Raw genomic sequence first — 17,974 nt, 5'->3', positions numbered from 1 at the left:
AGTAGTATGTATGTATAAAGAAGAAAGAAAAAAAAACCACGGGTAGGTGGTATACAATTATGGACGGACTGCCCAGTGCCGACACAGAGGTAGCTACAGCCGTGGACTACCGTACTGTACTGTGTCTGCTGCTAATATAGACTGGTTGATAAAGAGATGTAGTAGTAGTAGTATGTATGTATGTATAAAGAAGAAAGAAAAAAAAACCACGGGTAGGTGGTATACAATTATGGACGGACTGCCCAGTGCCGACACAGAGGTAGCTACAGCCGTGGACTACCGTACTGTACTGTGTCTGCTGCTAATATAGACTGGTTGATAAAGAGATGTAGTAGTAGTATGTATGTATAAAGAAGAAAGAAAAAAAAACCACGGGTAGGTGGTATACAATTATGGACGGACTGCCCAGTGCCGACACAGAGGTAGCTACAGCCGTGGACTACCGTACTGTACTGTGTCTGCTGCTAATATAGACTGGTTGATAAAGAGATGTAGTAGTAGTAGTATGTATGTATAAAGAAGAAAGAAAAAAAAACCACGGGTAGGTGGTATACAATTATGGACGGACTGCCCAGTGCCGACACAGAGGTAGCTACAGCCGTGGACTACCGTACTGTACTGTGTCTGCTGCTAATATAGACTGGTTGATAAAGAGATGTAGTAGTAGTATGTATGTATAAAGAAGAAAGAAAAAAAAACCACGGGTAGGTGGTATACAATTATGGATGGACTGCCGAGTGCCGACACAGAGGTAGCTACAGCCGTGAACTACCGTACTGTGTCTGCTGCGACTGGATGATAAATAATGATATAAAAAATATATATATATATCACTACTGCAGCCGGACAGGTATATATTATATAATGACGGACCTGCTGGACACTGTCTGTCAGCAGAATGAGTTTTTTATAGAATAAAAAAAAAAACACCACACAAGTGAAGTCACACGACGAGTGTTTAACTTTTTCAGGCAATCACAATATAGTATACTATACTACTAACTATACTGGTGGTCAGTGTGGTCAGGTCACTGGTCAGTCACACTGGCAGTGGCACTCCTGCAGCAAAAGTGTGCACTGTTTAATTTTAATAATAATATGTACTCCTGGCTCCTGCTATAACCTATAACTGGCACTGCAGTGCTCCCCAGTCTCCCCCACAATTATAAGATGTGTGAGCTGAGCACAGTCAGATACGAGTGTTTAACTTTTTCAGGCAATCACAATATAGTATACTATACTACTAACTATACTGGTGGTCAGTGTGGTCAGGTCACTGGTCAGTCACACTGGCAGTGGCACTCCTGCAGCAAAAGTGTGCACTGTTTAATTTTAATAATAATATGTACTCCTGGCTCCTGCTATAACCTATAACTGGCACTGCAGTGCTCCCCAGTCTCCCCCACAATTATAAGATGTGTGAGCTGAGCACAGTCAGATATATACATAGATGATGCAGCACACTGGGCTGAGCAGTGCATACAGATATGGTATGTGACTGAGTCACTGTGTATCGTTTTTTTCAGGCAGAGAACGGATATATTAAATAAAACTGCACTGTCTGGTGGTCACTGTGGTCAGTCACTAGTAAACTCTGCACTCTCTACAGTTCTACAGTACTCCTAATCTCCAGTAAATCAGGTCAATCTCTCTCTCTCTTCTAATCTAAATGGAGAGGACGCCAGCCACGTCCTCTCCCTATGAATCTCAATGCACGTGTGAAAATGGCGGCGACGCGCGGCTCCTTATATAGAATCCGAGTCTCGCGATAGAATCCGAGCCTCGCGAGAATCCGACAGCGTCATGATGACGTTCGGGCGCGCTCGGGTTAACCGAGCAAGGCGGGAAGATCCGAGTCGCTCGGACCCGTGAAAAAAAACATGAAGTTCGTGCGGGTTCGGATTCAGAGAAACCGAACCCGCTCATCTCTACTACGCACATGGCCAAAAGAGTGTGATGGTGTACACACATGTGCATATGACATCACTATTACCCGAGACGGCTTCTGCGATCCATGGGCAGTTCAGTGTGGAGACAGGGAAGTGATGTAAAGTCTTCCATAAATGGACATACCATGGGTATGTTATGGGAGTGTCATGGGTACGTTTCAGCATGCCGCTCCGATCTAATTCGCAGCACTGCAGCCACAGAGGCCATATCGTAAGAAAGTCACAAGGGAGACATTGCGTCAGATAGGGGCTGCTCACAGAGTCAACATTGGAGAGATTGGATCCTCCTGTGCACTTCAGCAATGCTCAGATAAGCAAAGCAGGCATTGCAGGGTTAGCTCAGTCCATTGCATGCAAGTACATAAGGCAGGCTTTTTCAACCAGTGTGCCGTGGCACACTAGTGTGCCGTGACCAGGTGCAAGGTGTGCCGCGGAGCCAGATCAGCTTCATAATGTACTGTTGGCCCGGGATCTTCTTAGAGGATCAGTCGTGCTCCGGCTGTGACCTATGCCTTGATGACGCGGCAGTGTGTTAACATAGGTCACGGCCGCCGCGTCTCACCACCCAGCCAGCCCACCCGCCTGTATACACATCTTCCAGTTCCCGCCTGCAGACACAGCTTTTCTTGCCCACCCACATTCACACCTGCATGACCGCCCGCTGCTCAGTATTCACAGCACTCCACCATGAACAACCCCCGCCACTGAGGGACAGGGAGGAGGACAGCTGACCGGTAGGGGCTAATATTTGTTATGTTATACTTATTTCTCCTGTGGGGATCAAAAGGATTTATGGATTTATGGGGGGGGGGGGGGGGGGGACATGTGGGATTCTTTTTTTACTGTGAGGGCCAATGTGTGTTTTTTGATTTTTTCTGTGGGGAACTGATAGTGTGCCTTGGCACTTTTAAAATATTGTTCGGTGTGCCGCAAGTAAAAAAAGGTTGAAAATCACTGACATAAGGGGAAAGCATAAACTGGCATTTGCATATATCTGCACTTGCACCTCCGAACCAGGCCCATACTGTATATTGTAGGGATATTTTGTCATGTTTACAGTATCACTGACTCAAAGGAAAATTACATCACTTTAGACAGACAGAAATAGATGTAATGATAATTTAATATGCAGGGTATTGAAGATGGCATTCTGAGCATAATATACAGGACACCGATGGGGCTGTAAAGTTTGTGAACTCTGTAGAATTTTCAGAATTTCTGCATAAATGTGACCTTAATTTATCTTCATTTTAGTAATTTAAATAGATAGATAGGGCTTTATTTATGAAGCGGCACTCACATTTAGTGTAAAGACCGGCACACTTAATACTGACTGTGAGAGCCGCTTTATAATAACACCTCCAAACCACCTGGAAGTGGCAGTTTACAAATCCTCTGTAGAGGGTGTAAATTCTGGATTTCACATGCTAATTCCACAGTAAAGTATCAGGGCACCTGTCTGTGACCTGACACTCAACAGAATGTGGGTCTTGCAGCAAAACACACAAGTGAGTCTAGAAGACTGGAAAAAAATGGTTGAAGCAGAAGACATTTTGGTTTCTGGAATTCTGGAAGTCAGTCCAGAACTTGGTCCAATTTAAGTTTTGCGGCAAGGCCACTGGTAAGAGTGGATAGTATAGACAAACATTTAGGGGAAGAATGAGTCAAATATGAGTCGGGGAGGAAATGGAATGTGTCAGTGCAGATGGGACCATATGTGGCCAGGCTGAACTTGGACCAATTGCAGTTATGTGTTGATTACTTCATTAGTGGCTCCACATCCCTCTTCTTGTTCTGCACAGCATGCTATCCCATTCAATGCAGAATACAGATTAGTGGAAAAGAAGTCATTCACATAGACTACTGTGGTATGTGCAAATCGGCCCAGCCAATAAATAAAGGCAGAGGAGTCATTCTTATTATTGACCAAACAGGAGAAGGGAAGTAGAGGTGGGAAGAGTCGGGGGTTATCTGTGCCTGCTAATGTAAAATATTATGGTCATGTGATAGCTCATTATGACAACAGGAATCTGTTGCAAGATATACCAAACTTGGCACAGCTACAAATAATATAATTTGGCATTGTTACGTGTAATATACAGTAATATGTTGGTATACTGTATATGAATGCATCTTATGAATGCAATGTTAATGTTAAAAAAATAGTGAGGGGGCCACACCCCTCTTCTTTAGATCACGCCCCTTTTGGCTGTGGTGCGACTTTGCCACGCCAGGTAGTCCTACTTCCCCCTCTAACAAAGTTGGGAGGTATGTATATGTGACTTCAGCGTAGAAGGTATATCTGGAAATATGTTTCCAACAATACATACTGGAAGTATGGAACTATTGAACACACAGAGAAATAAACTTATTTAACATTGCAACTCTTGCCACTTAATTAGATCCTACTGTGATTTAAATGATACAGCTATCTATTTTCAATGAGTCTGAAAAGAAACGCACAAATACTGAACTGGATTCTATTGTACTAGTGAAAAAAATTGCAAAACCTTCTAATTACATTTAGAACTGCAATTTATTAGAAAGGTTATTGTGTAAGGGGGTATGGGAATGCGTGTGAATGGTATAGATTACAGTAACGTAAGCAATGTGTGACCTATATGTTTGAATGCTCTCCAGTTAACTGTATACAGAGTGAGCATTGTAGTTACATTAATATTTCCTTTCATTTCAACAATCAGGAGCAGTATAATGGCGGAGGCCAATTCCGAGATCAAGATCGGTGGGATTCCGTGGTTTAATGTAAAAAACACTAAGATTTAAATCCCAGGATTTGTGCCTCCAGTTCCTGGATGTTCGGGATTAAGCTGTGGCAGGCTGCGCGGGATGTTGTTGATATGCTGGCACTCGGGATCAGGGCAGTCAACATGCCGATGCCGGAATCCTGAATGCTAACAATGATGCCAGTTGGAATGCCAACCCACAGGGTCTATTCCCACTCGTGTGTGTCCACGACACCCATAGAGTGGTAATAGAACCCGTGGCGAGTGTAGCAAGCCACCGTGCTAGCTGTGTGGCCACCGCAGCCCAGTGGGTGCCCATCCCCCCCCCCCGCTGGCATTCTGTTGCCGGGATCTCTGTGTCAGTATGCTGACCGTCGGGATCCCAGCACCCGGTATACCATACCTAGTGCGGCTGCACATCTTTCTTTAGCCCGGGCAGCACTGAGTACTAGCTCCGTCAGTTCAGATGCAGTTAAGACTGTGCAGCTGTGTGTTGTCATAGGAGTCACGCTGCTCAACCGCAATATAGCCTGCACCTTATATAACTGTGCCCACCCGCACTGTGGAGTCTGCTGTGGACGGCCGACTATTGCTAAGCAGAGGCCTGGCTGACTGACACTCTCACTCTGTCTGAGCGGCACCTGTGGCCCGAGGAGGAGGAATGGAGTTGAGTGACTGGCTGCTGTCAGAAGACCACAGTGGGAGTCGGGACTCAGGAGGGACAGGGTTCAGTGCCTGTTGCTGCCTGACAGTTCCTGGCACTGTTAATAAAAGCAAGTCATTTTCACACATTTACTTATACTAGTCACTCATTTTTATCTTAGAAAAAGTAAAGAATAATAATATATTCATTGATCAACTCAATACCCGATATTTTAGAAATCCCGGAATTGAGATTTCTTCAATCTTTAATCACAAGATTGAAAAAATAAGGCGGTATTGGCTTCCCTAAGTATAATAAAATGGTTACATCCTCTGCTGTATTGGCAAACCATACCTCTCAAATGGCTCACTTGTGATGCATAAATCCTGATCCAGCAAGATACCGTGCAGGGTGAGTAGTAAGGGAGGGGACGGGGTGGCTAAAGTGTCATAGGCAACAGGTGTGGGGCAAATAATAGGGGGCTGTATGGGGGCATGGTTTGATTATTGCATCATCATGGCCACCCCCCACCCTTCCCCCACACACACGCTATAAAATGTTGAGACTACTGGTATTGCACAGTGTGGGCATGGCTATCATGCAATGAATCGGCATGGCAGTGACGCAAAAAATTGTGTCATTGCCTGGCTAAGTAGTGGTAGGCCACAAAAGGCTTACCCACTTCCTGGGCAACCTGGAGCACCACCTAGTTTTTGAGAGCCTCCCGGGCATTCCGGGAGAGTAGGCAAGTATGACTGAAGATGGATTTGCAAGGGGTTGGGAAGAGGCAAGTGCCTCCACAGAGTTCAGCGCACAGTACATACATATCATTAAAGAAAAAAAAAGCCCACTAGGAATTTTTGTGGTTGAGCTATTGTACAAGCACTAAAATGCATGCCACAAGGGCTAAACTAGAATGGGTACCCATAGACAGAGTAAGACTACCATTACCTATTACAAAATCTGTCTAGAAGAACAGAGAAATAATCAATTTTGTTAACATATGCCATGACACGTCTACGTACATTATGAACTGTTGTATAATTTGATAGATAGATAGATAGATAGATAGATAGATAGATAGATAGATAGATAGATAGATAGATAGAGACACACACAGATGGAGCCTCGGTCATCTAGCCTTCTCTGGTTTATTAACATAAGCCTTTCATCTATTGTTCTCCGCTGCAATACAGTACAGAGAGAACAATACAGCAGGGGATTAAGTCATTACAGCACGGGATTAAGTCAGACAGCACTGGTTCAATTAATCCTATTAAAGGGATAGATGAGCAGGGCTCCATCTGTGTGTGTGTGTGTGTGTGTGTGTGTGTGTGTGTGTGTGTGTGTGTGTATATATATATATATATATATATATAAATATTTTAACACATTAAAATCCATTGAAGGACCAAAACGTCAAATTAATTGACTGCACTATGTAACTTTAAGAGACGAACTAGTTGCTGTAACAGCTTGAAGTCTTGTGAGTGCCCTGTGTTTAAATATTTGTTAATGTGAACCATGGGATGTACGGATATCTCCAGTACATGATAGATATATATATATATATATATATATATATATTTATATATACCACTCCACAGCACTCAGTATAAAGACCCTACTGCTCAGGTGCCCATTCAAGACAATAATATCCAATGACGAAAAAAGGTGGCACTCAAAGTCTGTTTACATGGCAAAAAGACATATGTATTTAGGGTGTGGATCATTAGATCGACAGTGTCTAGGTCGACAATGTTTAGGTCGACCAATATAGGTCGACAGTCACTAGGTCGACATGGTTTCTAGGTCGACATGTGCTAGGTCGACAGGTCAAAAGGTCGACATGAGGGTTTTGTGGGGGGGGGGGTTGTGTCGTTTTCTTCGTAGAGTGACCGGGAACCCCAATTAGTGCACCATGTCCCCCCGCTTCGCTCACCATGCTTCCGGCAAGGTGCCTCACTCCGCTACCGCTTCACTCGGCACAGATTACCTTTCCAATTGTAGTCCATGTGGATCGTTAAGTATGAAAAAGTTCAAAAAAGGAAAACATTTTGAAAAACTCATGTCGACCTTTTGACCTGTCGCCCTAGCACATGTCGACCTAGAAACCCTGTCGACCTTCCAACCCTGTCGACCTAGTGACTGTCGACCTATAGTGGTCGACCTAAACATTGTCGACCTAGACAGTGTCGATCTTCAGACCGGATCCCATGTATTTGACAAGCTTCCAATACATACTGTATGTCTTTTTGCCATGTAAACAGACTTTTGAGTGCCACCTTTTTTCGTCACTGTAGATATATATATATATATATATATATATACACATACACACACACACACACACACTCTTGTTGACCCACGTTTAATGTCGTATCATTTAGTGGCTTGTTTTCATTAAATAAACTACTGTGTAAGTAAGTCTGTCTATTCTCTGCAGTGTCAATAAATACTATTCTAAGAGCAAATAAGTGTATCCTTGCTTCAAGGTGCAACAGGTGAGGTGACAAAATAGAAGTAATTGGGCAGTTCAAAAAAAGAAAAGGACAATAACATCAATAATTTTCTTCTTAGGTCCCCAGATTCTTAGGCATACTTAAGAGTGTACCTGAAAACTTTGTTTTAAAGACACATACTGTATGTACAGTAAAAAAAAAACTTATATAATCACTTTTTCTTTTTCAACCTTTGAATTCTGCAAGCCCCCTTAATATTAAGAGTTCCCAAGGAAACAGGAGCCCTCCTCTTGTCTCCATAGGAACCAATTCAAGACTCAAGAAATCTATTTTAGTAAAGCAATGTATTAGACTTTTCTCTATAGGGCGCCACAGCGAGCTTTAGCAGTCCGACAGTTACTGTACACCCTTATTACTTCAATTACCTCATTATACAAATCAATTGTTTTCCACTTCACATCCTTTTGGATTTCTGCCTTGTATGAGATCTTCAATAGTGTCTGTTTGCTGTTCATTACTAAAGAGAATATACTGTAGATACAGTAGGATAAGGCAGTATTAGTGATGGGCAGCAGCACAGGCTTGAGACACAGTAATAATTGAATTCATTTGATAACATTCTTTGCAATGGACAGCAATCATTTAATGTGTATGTATTTTATTGTTTTCAATCTCCGTCAGCTACAGAAAAACAAGACACAATGCAAATTTTGTACCAAGTTGGAGTTAATTATTCAAAATTTTGAGTAATCTGTATTCACAGTACTTCCAAATCCAACAATTTGGCTTAATTCCACAGTGGTAATGCTTCACAATACATTATTTTAGATAAGTGGAAATGTAACTTTAATGAACTACAGAGAAAACCAATTACTAGTTGAATCCATTAATTAGCCCTACAGATCAGTATAGCCTGAACAAGCAATGTGCTGATGAATCGACGTTTAGTCAATCAATTGTGCTGTTTCAGGATAGCTGGGATTAAATAAATATACAGTCAGCGCCAATGATACCATTAGGCAAACTAAGTTAATTTAAATAATATTGGCATTTAGAAAGTCAACATTATTTAAATTAACCTGAGCGCTCCCAGCGCAATTGTTACCGTGTACTGTGTTGCTGCCTTTCTACATCGTTAGAGTTTAGTTAGGAGTTGGAGTGGAGGGTATAGAATTTAAAGGTTGACATTATGAGAGAAGCGGGCACCTAAGGGGAGGAGAAAGTAATGCCCAAGTACCCTTCATCATTTCCTGTACACATGTAATTAGGCCGTTCCTTTTTAATATTTCTTATATTACTAATATCACATACCCATTCACTTAAACATAATTTGCTTAACCTGTAAATGAACATGCTTCAAAATAATCCTAATATCAAACACTTAATGAATTAATGAATTAATTAGCATTTATTTATAAATATTGCCAACATATTCTATTGTGCTTTACAATTTATACTTTTAATATCAAATAAATGTTGCTGATTGCTAAAAGCGATACATATGCTACAGTATCTTGACAATGACATTGTCGCAGCAATATGACGCCACCATGATTTCGACAAGGCTAAAATGCCACTTAAAGCATTTTATTTGTATTGGCAGTATGACGGTTAAAGCAGCATGTTTAAAGTTATACTGCCGACAGCTTAAAACAAAGAACTATAAAATTAAGTCTAAGAAACCGTTGTATGCATAAACAGTATTTTATCACTTTTCTCTGTTTTTGTAGGAACACTGCTCCATCCATGCTCTAACTTTGTGGCTTTCCACTTGGCTCCTAAAAAGCACAACAGACACAAAACACAAAGCACACAAGTGACTGTTCCCAGAAGATCAGCATATACCCATCTTCTGATACACTGATGCTGTGAACAATGATTATCTGATCAGCTACAGGTTGTCCTACCCCAGCTCACTATAAAACATAGAACTCTCAGATATACAGTAGGATGACAACCAACAATATCAAGACAATAACAGCAATGCAGTGCAAATGCCATATCTAGCTATAGTGTTCTAGACATTACTGCAATCATACCATACCGTAGTGATGTATCAAACCTTTTAAAGAGCGGAAGAGTGGACAAGTGGAAAAATTACACATGCAGTAGAAACCAAGGGGTAAATTTACTAAGGTGGGAGATTTTTTAGAACTGGTGATGTTGCCCATGGCAACCAATCAGATTCTATTTACCATTTATCTAGCTGCTTCTAGCAGATAATAGATATAATCTGATTGGTTGCTATGGGCAACATCACCAGTTCTAAAAATCTCCCACCTTAGTAAATTTACCCCCAAGTAGCTACGTTTAATAACAACAATGCTACGTTTAATAACAACTTTAATGGACCACTTCTATATTAACCAAAATAAGTTCTCAAACATAAAACCTGGAAACCCCAGTGAGGTATGGCAAAACTTCAAATGTGTATGTCATGCTGGGTACACACTGGACCGAGATGTCAGCAGACAGAGCAGCTGATGTTGGTAAGCATATACACTTACCGATCGGCTGCTCCATATCTTGGTATTGACATACAGCTTGATGGGCATTTGAGTTTGTCTGTCAGAGTGCTGTGATGTTAGTCCCTGCCTCAAGTGTATTTATAATAGCTGCAGTGTTTGCGGTGCACCTGGGCCCGTGGGGTCCAGGGGGGCCCACAAAACACCACCTGCACCAATTATTTTTAATACCAACCTTCCAGAGTCCAGCGGCGCAGCAGAAGCACTGCAGAAATCACTAGGAAAATGTGGCAGTGCCATTTTCCCGGTGATTCGCACATGCGCAGTAGGAAAATAGCCGGGAAAATAGCCAACACGCCATTTTCCCAGAGATTTGCACATGCGCTCTAGACTCTGGGAAAGCACTAGGGTCCCCTAGGGACTGTAGTGCCCAGAGCTACAGAGCTGCCAGCAAGAGAAGAGGGGCCTAGATGGAGCCTGCACACGAGCCACCTCCTCTCTAGATACGCCCCTGACACAGCCAGATGCACCGATATATCTTCTGATATATTACCCATTGGCTGCGTTGCACAGTTTACTCGATATGTCTATGAACGACGTCGATCACAGACATATCGGGTGTATACACCTTGCGACCCGTTAGCACAGTGTGTACCAAGGTTTATCACTGAACAAACATAGTTCATGTTGCACAATATAATGCAATGTATTAAAGTAAGCTAAAATTACACAGTATGCAGGGCCAGATTAAGCCTTGGGCGTGCCTGGGGCACTTAAGACAGGGGGGACCCCTGTGGAAAGTGGGCGGTGTATATTAAATTGTGCATACCTCCCAACATGTCCCATTCCAAGAGGGACAAAATGCTCTATACCTGGACTTCTCCCTTAATATAGGATTGATGGCACCTGTGTTAAACTATTTAATTGATAAGAAAGGTATTTTAACACGTGATTGCAATCATAAATTAAGAAGGAAGTCCAAGTAGAGAGCATGTTGTCCCTCCCGGAATGGGTCAGGGTGGGAGGTATGGATTGTGTATATTAAATTTAAACAAATGGTGTATATTAGTTTTAAACTAATAGTTCAGTAATACCTGAGTACTGTTTATAGCTCCACCTAATTGAAAGACAACTATTTTATACAATTTTCTTGTAGTATAATTTGTGGTCGAAAAGCTCTGTCGGTAGCTCATGAAATCTGATACTCCTGTGTCTCCGCCTACAAGGCATACTGTCCTGCTCGCATTCTAACTGTTGATTCTGCTGCTGCTTAAGAGGGAAAGCTAGTGATGTCAGTGTGCTCTGGCCGTGGGGTGGGGGAGTGGGGGGAGGGCTCTGACAAAGGGGGGCCTGGGGTACAGTATGCCCTGCATCCCCCTCCCCCACCTTAATCTGGCTATGTCAGTATGTAATAAAAATACTAATAAATTGATTAAGTTTAGTGAACAAGTAAACAGCTTAAATATTACTCAACTGATTTTATTTATGAATCTATGGCATCAGAATACCTCCCAACGTTTTAAAAAGCAAAACTGGAACACAACTAAGTCCTTCTGCTGCAAAACCAATGGGCAGATCTGCCCAAGTCGCTTCTGCAAGCTAAGCCTTCTGTGAATCAGGACAATCCTGCTAACATAGGGACTGTTGGGAGGTATGCATTAATAAGAGAGACCTGGAATATACCAACTTCTGTTCATGCAGACACTTAAAAGGACTATTTTAACTGCAGTGTGAACATTTGACAGCCTATAAAACTCACAAGTAGTGAGTGGCATACAATGTGCTCAATAATCTGATGCAAGGCTGGAAATCCCTTTACTTTTTTTTTTTAAATGTATATATTATATTAAAAATAAACGTATAGTAAAAATTAGTTACTTATTTCCTGCTAACAATTAAGGAAAACATTTTCCTGTAATGCACTGTTTCAAATTCAATACATAATCATGGAAAATCCCTTATATATTTTCATTTACAAAAATAAATAATGTATGAACAACAATTAAAATCATATTAAGATGTGTTAATGAAATAATAAAAAAAATTACTGGTAGCACAGTGGGTACAGTACAGGTTGTTCTAAGGCTAGTAAAACCTCTGATAGAATAAGATTGTTGCTCTGAGGAAGCTCACTGGCTGTTTTGCTCCACTGTGCAGCTATCAAATCCAGTGAGTATCATATAGCTTATTGTAGACCAATGTGCAGTGTGTGTGTGTGTAAATATGCTATAACCCACTACTACCTAATCACTATAACTCCCCCCCCCCACCGCGCGCGTGTATGAAATAAAGGAATTGCGCATGCTGCAAAAAGGGCCGTGGTCTCAAAAAGAAAGGGGCGTGGTCATGCAATAGTATCCGCAATTCAAATTATACCACACAATCTTATTCACATTACACCACATAGTAGTGTCCTTTATTCATGTTACAGTATGACACACATTAGTGCCCCTTGTACACAAAGCCCACAGTAGAAGCGCACCCCTAATACACATAATGCCCACAACAGTAGTGACCCTTATGCAATGCCCGAGCAGTAGCGCCCCTTATGCAATGACCACTGTAGTGGCAGTGCCCACAGTAGTTAGCCCCCCAGTAGTTATGTCCCCATATAGTTATGCCCCAGTAGTATTGCCTCCATAGATATGCCCCCATGTAGTATTACCCCCAGTAGTAATGCCCCCGTAGTTATGCCCCTTGTAGTAGCACCGCTTACACACACAAACTCCCCCATAATACTTACCTTAAGCCCCGTTCCTGTGTCCGACCACTACCGTCTGTTTGGTCGCCTGCTGCTCGAAACTATGGGAGAGACGTCAAAATCTCAGCGGGCGCCCGGCATCTCCCTGTAGTTACAGGCAGACATTATGGGTTAGGTGGGACGGAGGAGGCAGAACCGGTTTTGTCTCCAAATGGAACTGACAGAATGCAGTTCCTCCCCATTCTGGCTTACTTTAAACCCTGGTTTTATGTATGTCAATCTAGAAAAATAAAGTGTTTTCATAGGCAAACGCAGGCAGGGTTTCCAGTTGCCTGAAAACCCCCATTCCCCACACACAGTATAAAAGCCGGAATGGAGCTGCTGCACATGCCCAGTGGCAGCAGATTTACCTACCAAGTCTGCTGTGTGTGACTGTGATCTGAGTGCTCAATGATTGCATGAGAGACAAATTCTGGTAAGTGGCTTACCATGATAATTGGGCCTGCATATGTCTGAAGTACTTTATTACATAAACGGCACGTTGTTTTAGGAAGACTATATCTTCTTACATGCTAATTATGCATCCTTCATGGGTTGACAACAATTGCTATAGAAACAAACATGGAAACCCCCCTCCAGAAATCCTGTGTTCGCCCTTGGTTTCTGCACTTACAGTATCACAGTTATTACAGAGAGACTTCCCATCAAAAAAAATTCTGCTTTTCTGTGGAAATTTTTTTTTTCGTACAATATCTATGTTTCCGGTCTATTGAATACATTAGCATATCATCCCATATCATATTTGGACTGGGAAGACTCTATTTTAGAGGTTTTAAGCATCTCACACAGGCCCAGATCTTCAGGAAGGTCACACACAGTGATGAAGGAGAGTTGTGAGAGTGGGACGACTGACAAGATGAGCCCAAGTGTGCAAAACATTTAAATTCAAGTCTGAACTTATGCCACTACTACTTGTTTTAGTTATTCACTTTGGTACTTTGCACATGCACAGGACCTGTTCTGCACATGCACAAATGGGTCCTGTGACACAGGACGCAGGACGGCAGCAGACTGTCAGTGTTTGACAGTCTGCTGTCGTTTGGAAGGCGGGGAGGGGCAGCGACAGCCTCGTTTCTCAAAATGAAGCTGTGTTGCCATCATTGCGGGGGGAGGGATGAGGCCAGGATCTTCAACAGAGGACAGAGATTTCCTGGCCTCTTTGTAGCTTCTGCAGCGGCCTGCTTGCGCGACCCCATTGGTTGCACAGGCGGCCGATGGTGTCAGTGATGATCCAATACTGCATCCTAGGATGTAATTCAGATCACCAATGCGGCAGGAAGCACGACGCCTCCTGCTGCATTACCATATCAGTGCTGCAACTCTAACCACATCTGAATCAGGCCCTTCATAATTTTCTCCTTTTCAGACTCTTCTAGCTCTTCTTAGGCCACAATTGTGTCCATATTACAGAGACAAATAAGGACAACCTACGTTTTATAAATAGGCTATCATGTTCAATTAACTTTGTCTAAACAGTTTTGCAATTTTTATTTTTAGAGGACAACCAACCTGCTATTATCTGCAACTCGCTTACCCCCTCCCCTTTTTACTTGCCTCTCTGTGTACAATGTGGTCTTCTGCCTGCTTCTCTGAGTGTGCCTCTGCTCACCTCCCCATGTGATCCTCTGGCCGTCTCCCCATGTGCGTTTCTGCCCACAACCCCATATATGAGCCTTTGTCTAGCTTGCGATGTGAACCTCTAGCTGCCTCCCCATTTGTGCTTTTGTCCACATATCATATAATTTTTTTTTACTACTGTTGAAGGTCTCTCGTACTGTGTGAGGAAGCAAGTTCCACAGAGTTAGGGACACAAATCTAACCCCCAAATTAATTAAGAGAGATTCTTCAGACCATATCAGGTCCACCACCACATCACTCCCTACCAGTGATAGTGGAGTTCATGTAATGGTGACCTACTGTCTTCCATGTCATATCACGAGGATAGTCAGTCACAGCTGGTCTCCATCTATAAGTACATGTGAAGGTCTGAGGGGCATATAAGAGTAATTTGGAGTGGTCTAGTGGCATGTGAGGATGTCTGATTACATGTGGGATGGTCTGAAGGACATGTATGCGACATGTGGGAGGTCTGATGACTAGTGATGTGGTCTGGGGGACACGTTTAAGTTTAAGGAGTGCGTCATAGCAAGTACTTGTTCCACGTGCATGTTATGGAGTAGTGGTGGGGCTCTGAAAATTTCATATGTACTGGGCATTATAATTTCTGATAGCAGCTTGACTGCCTTTTAGCCATGTTCATACAGGTTGAGTATCCCTTATACAAAATGCTTGAAACCAGAAGTCTATTGGATATCGGATTTTCCCATATTTTAGAATAATTGCATACCATAATGAGATATTATGGTGATGGGACCTAAGTCTAAGCACAGAAAGCATTTATGTTTCATATACACCTTATACACACAGCATGAAGGTCATTTAATACAATATTTTTCATAACTTTGGGCATTAAACAAAGTTTGTGTATTTTGAGCCATCACAAAACAAAGGTTTCACTATCTCAGTCTCACTCAAAAAATTCCGCATTTTGGAATATTTGTATATGGGATACTCAACCTGTACCATCCACAATTTGCAGCAATACTACTGGCTGCCCTCCCCCCCAAAATATCTTACAAGATACAAATACAGAGGCTTATAACTAAAAGACTGAAGAGAAATTATTTTCACGTGTTATTAAAAAGTATAACCGCAGACTCTATAATCTAATGAAAATGGAATAAAGAAAACAATAATTAATCTGGAAGACTGTAAAGTATTGCTCTAAGACTGATGTCTTGAAGAAATAATTACATACTAAAAAGAAAAAAGGATAATTGGTGGAATAACTAAAAATTGACTACATGTCATGAGTTTGATTTATACTCAGTCAATTTACAGCAATTATTTATGATGGCGTTGATTGTAGATTTAAGCTAGAAATGATAATGAAGCATTAATACCAACACAACCAGCTCAGCTAATTACAGTTATGGCTGTTACAAACAATTGATCATAGGATGTAACTAGTGATAGCCTGAAAATGCTAAAGATGTTTTAGTCTATAGCAGCAAGGATCATGAAAACCACCGGGACAATATAAGATATCATATAAAGCTGTACACATAACCTTTATAATGTCTGCTATATGAAGAATGTACTGTACAGTTACTCAATTAATCAGATGTGTTTTGTAGTGTCTATATTATGGGTGTGGATTATTAGATCTACACTAAAAAGGTCTACAGTCAATAGGTCTACCACCAATGGTAGACATGCATTAGGTTGACAGGGTCAAAAGGTCGACATAGAATAGGTAGACAGTAGAAAATGTCGACAGGGTCAAAAGATCGATGGGGTCAAAAGCTCAACATGGAAATGGTCAAGGTAGACTTGATTTTTTTTTTGTGTTTTGTCACTTTTCTGCCACAAACAAGCCTCATTAGTGTACCACGTGGATGGTAAAGTATAAACAAGTTGAAAAAAATTAATAAAAAAATAAAAATACTTGTGTCGACCAATTGTCTCTGTCGTTCTTTTGATCTATCTATCTTTTAACCCTGCGACCTAATGCAAAGTAAAAAATATTATTATTAGAATTATTATTATTATTATCTTTTATTTATATCTAACCACAAGCAGTCTACATCGCCTACAAAGTATAGAAACAGAAACAGTATGAACAATTCAAGAAAAAAGTGACATACAGTACAGAACATTGTAGGTCACGGACAAGGTGGGTGCTTGGGTTACATACGTTTTATCGGCAGACAGGATGCTGGCTGTCAATATCCCAACAGCGCCATCCCGTCCGCCAGAATGCCAGCAGTAGGGCGAGCGCAAGAGTCCCCTTATAGGGCTCGCTGCACTCGCCATAGGGACACCCACGAATGGGTATAACCCTGGTGCAAAGGGATTCCGTCTGTCAGCATTGACGGCTGTCAAGATTTCGTCATCGGTATCCTGCAACGCTGGGATCCCGACAGTCAGCATTTTAACTGCAACTGGTATAAACACTGCTGCAGCAGCAGTAGTCATACCGTAATAGCAATAAGCATCGGGACAGCTGATCCCAAAGCTTTGGTTCTATTGTAGGCAGTGGGGAGGACATGAGGGAAGAGGGCCCAGCTTGTGAGAGAGCTTACAGTCTAAAACGACAAAACAACATATGACTCACATTTCTGACATGAACAAATAAGTAACTAAAGTACTGTATCTTCTTTGCTACTTTTCACATTTTATTTTCTTACACAATGGAATCAAAATTAATATATATGGAATTCTTACAACTGATTTACAATACTTTCTAAATTAATTATATAGACTTCTTAATACATATATAAAATAATTGATTATCTTAGTATATATACAACATGTTTTAATAGATGTTAGAAGGGGTGTGGTATATTTCATCATGATGACATTCATAATATCGACATGAGAATGTCAAGTGTCGACATGTCGACTTTCTAATCATGATGATATTTCATCAGTGTCACCATGTGAAATGTTGTGTGGTCAATGTAATATAATGTAATTTAATGACTGACAGCCCAGCCCCGCCCCCTGAAGTGTCATGCAGTGTCTCCTCTCTTGGGTTCTCCCACAGAGAAGACCTCCAAGGTAGGCAGCAAGTATGGGCAAACCACTGATGCACACTTTAAGTAAATGTTGATTTGTAAAAAAGGTGTATTTACTAAGCCTTGGATGTAGGTAAAGTGGACAGAGATAAAGGGGGTAATTCAGACCTGATCGCTGCTGTGTGTTTTTGCACAGCGGGCGATCAGGTCCTAACTGCGCATGCATATGCACCGCAATGTGCTGGCACGTCGTATGGGTACAAAGCGGATCGCCACTCAGCGATGGGTTTGTGCAACGGATCCATTCGCACGGGCGATTGCAAGGAGATTGACAGGAAAAAGGCATTTGTGGGTGTAAACTGACCGTTTT

General features: G+C 41.8%; 1 protein-coding gene across 8 annotated transcripts in view; it reads right to left on the bottom strand.

Moving 5' to 3' along the window:
* Window positions 1-17,974, bottom strand: part of AUTS2 (activator of transcription and developmental regulator AUTS2) — a 1,933,147-nt gene that overhangs the window by 1,707,061 nt on the left and 208,112 nt on the right. Inside the window, exon 1 of one of the 8 annotated variants that reach the window (XM_063953752.1) lies at window positions 8,224-8,313. The exons of the other annotated variants lie outside the window; for them this stretch is intronic. Coding sequence (XP_063809822.1) covers window positions 8,224-8,313 — 90 coding nt within the window. Of the gene's footprint in view, window positions 1-8,223; window positions 8,314-17,974 lie in introns of those variants that run through there. 8 annotated transcript variants of the gene reach the window in all.

Source organism: Pseudophryne corroboree, chromosome 2 (genome assembly GCF_028390025.1).
Source record: "Pseudophryne corroboree isolate aPseCor3 chromosome 2, aPseCor3.hap2, whole genome shotgun sequence".
NCBI lineage: Eukaryota > Metazoa > Chordata > Amphibia > Anura > Myobatrachidae > Pseudophryne > Pseudophryne corroboree.
Note: the sequence above shows the minus strand (reverse complement) of the source record. Positions and strands in the feature narration are given on the sequence as shown.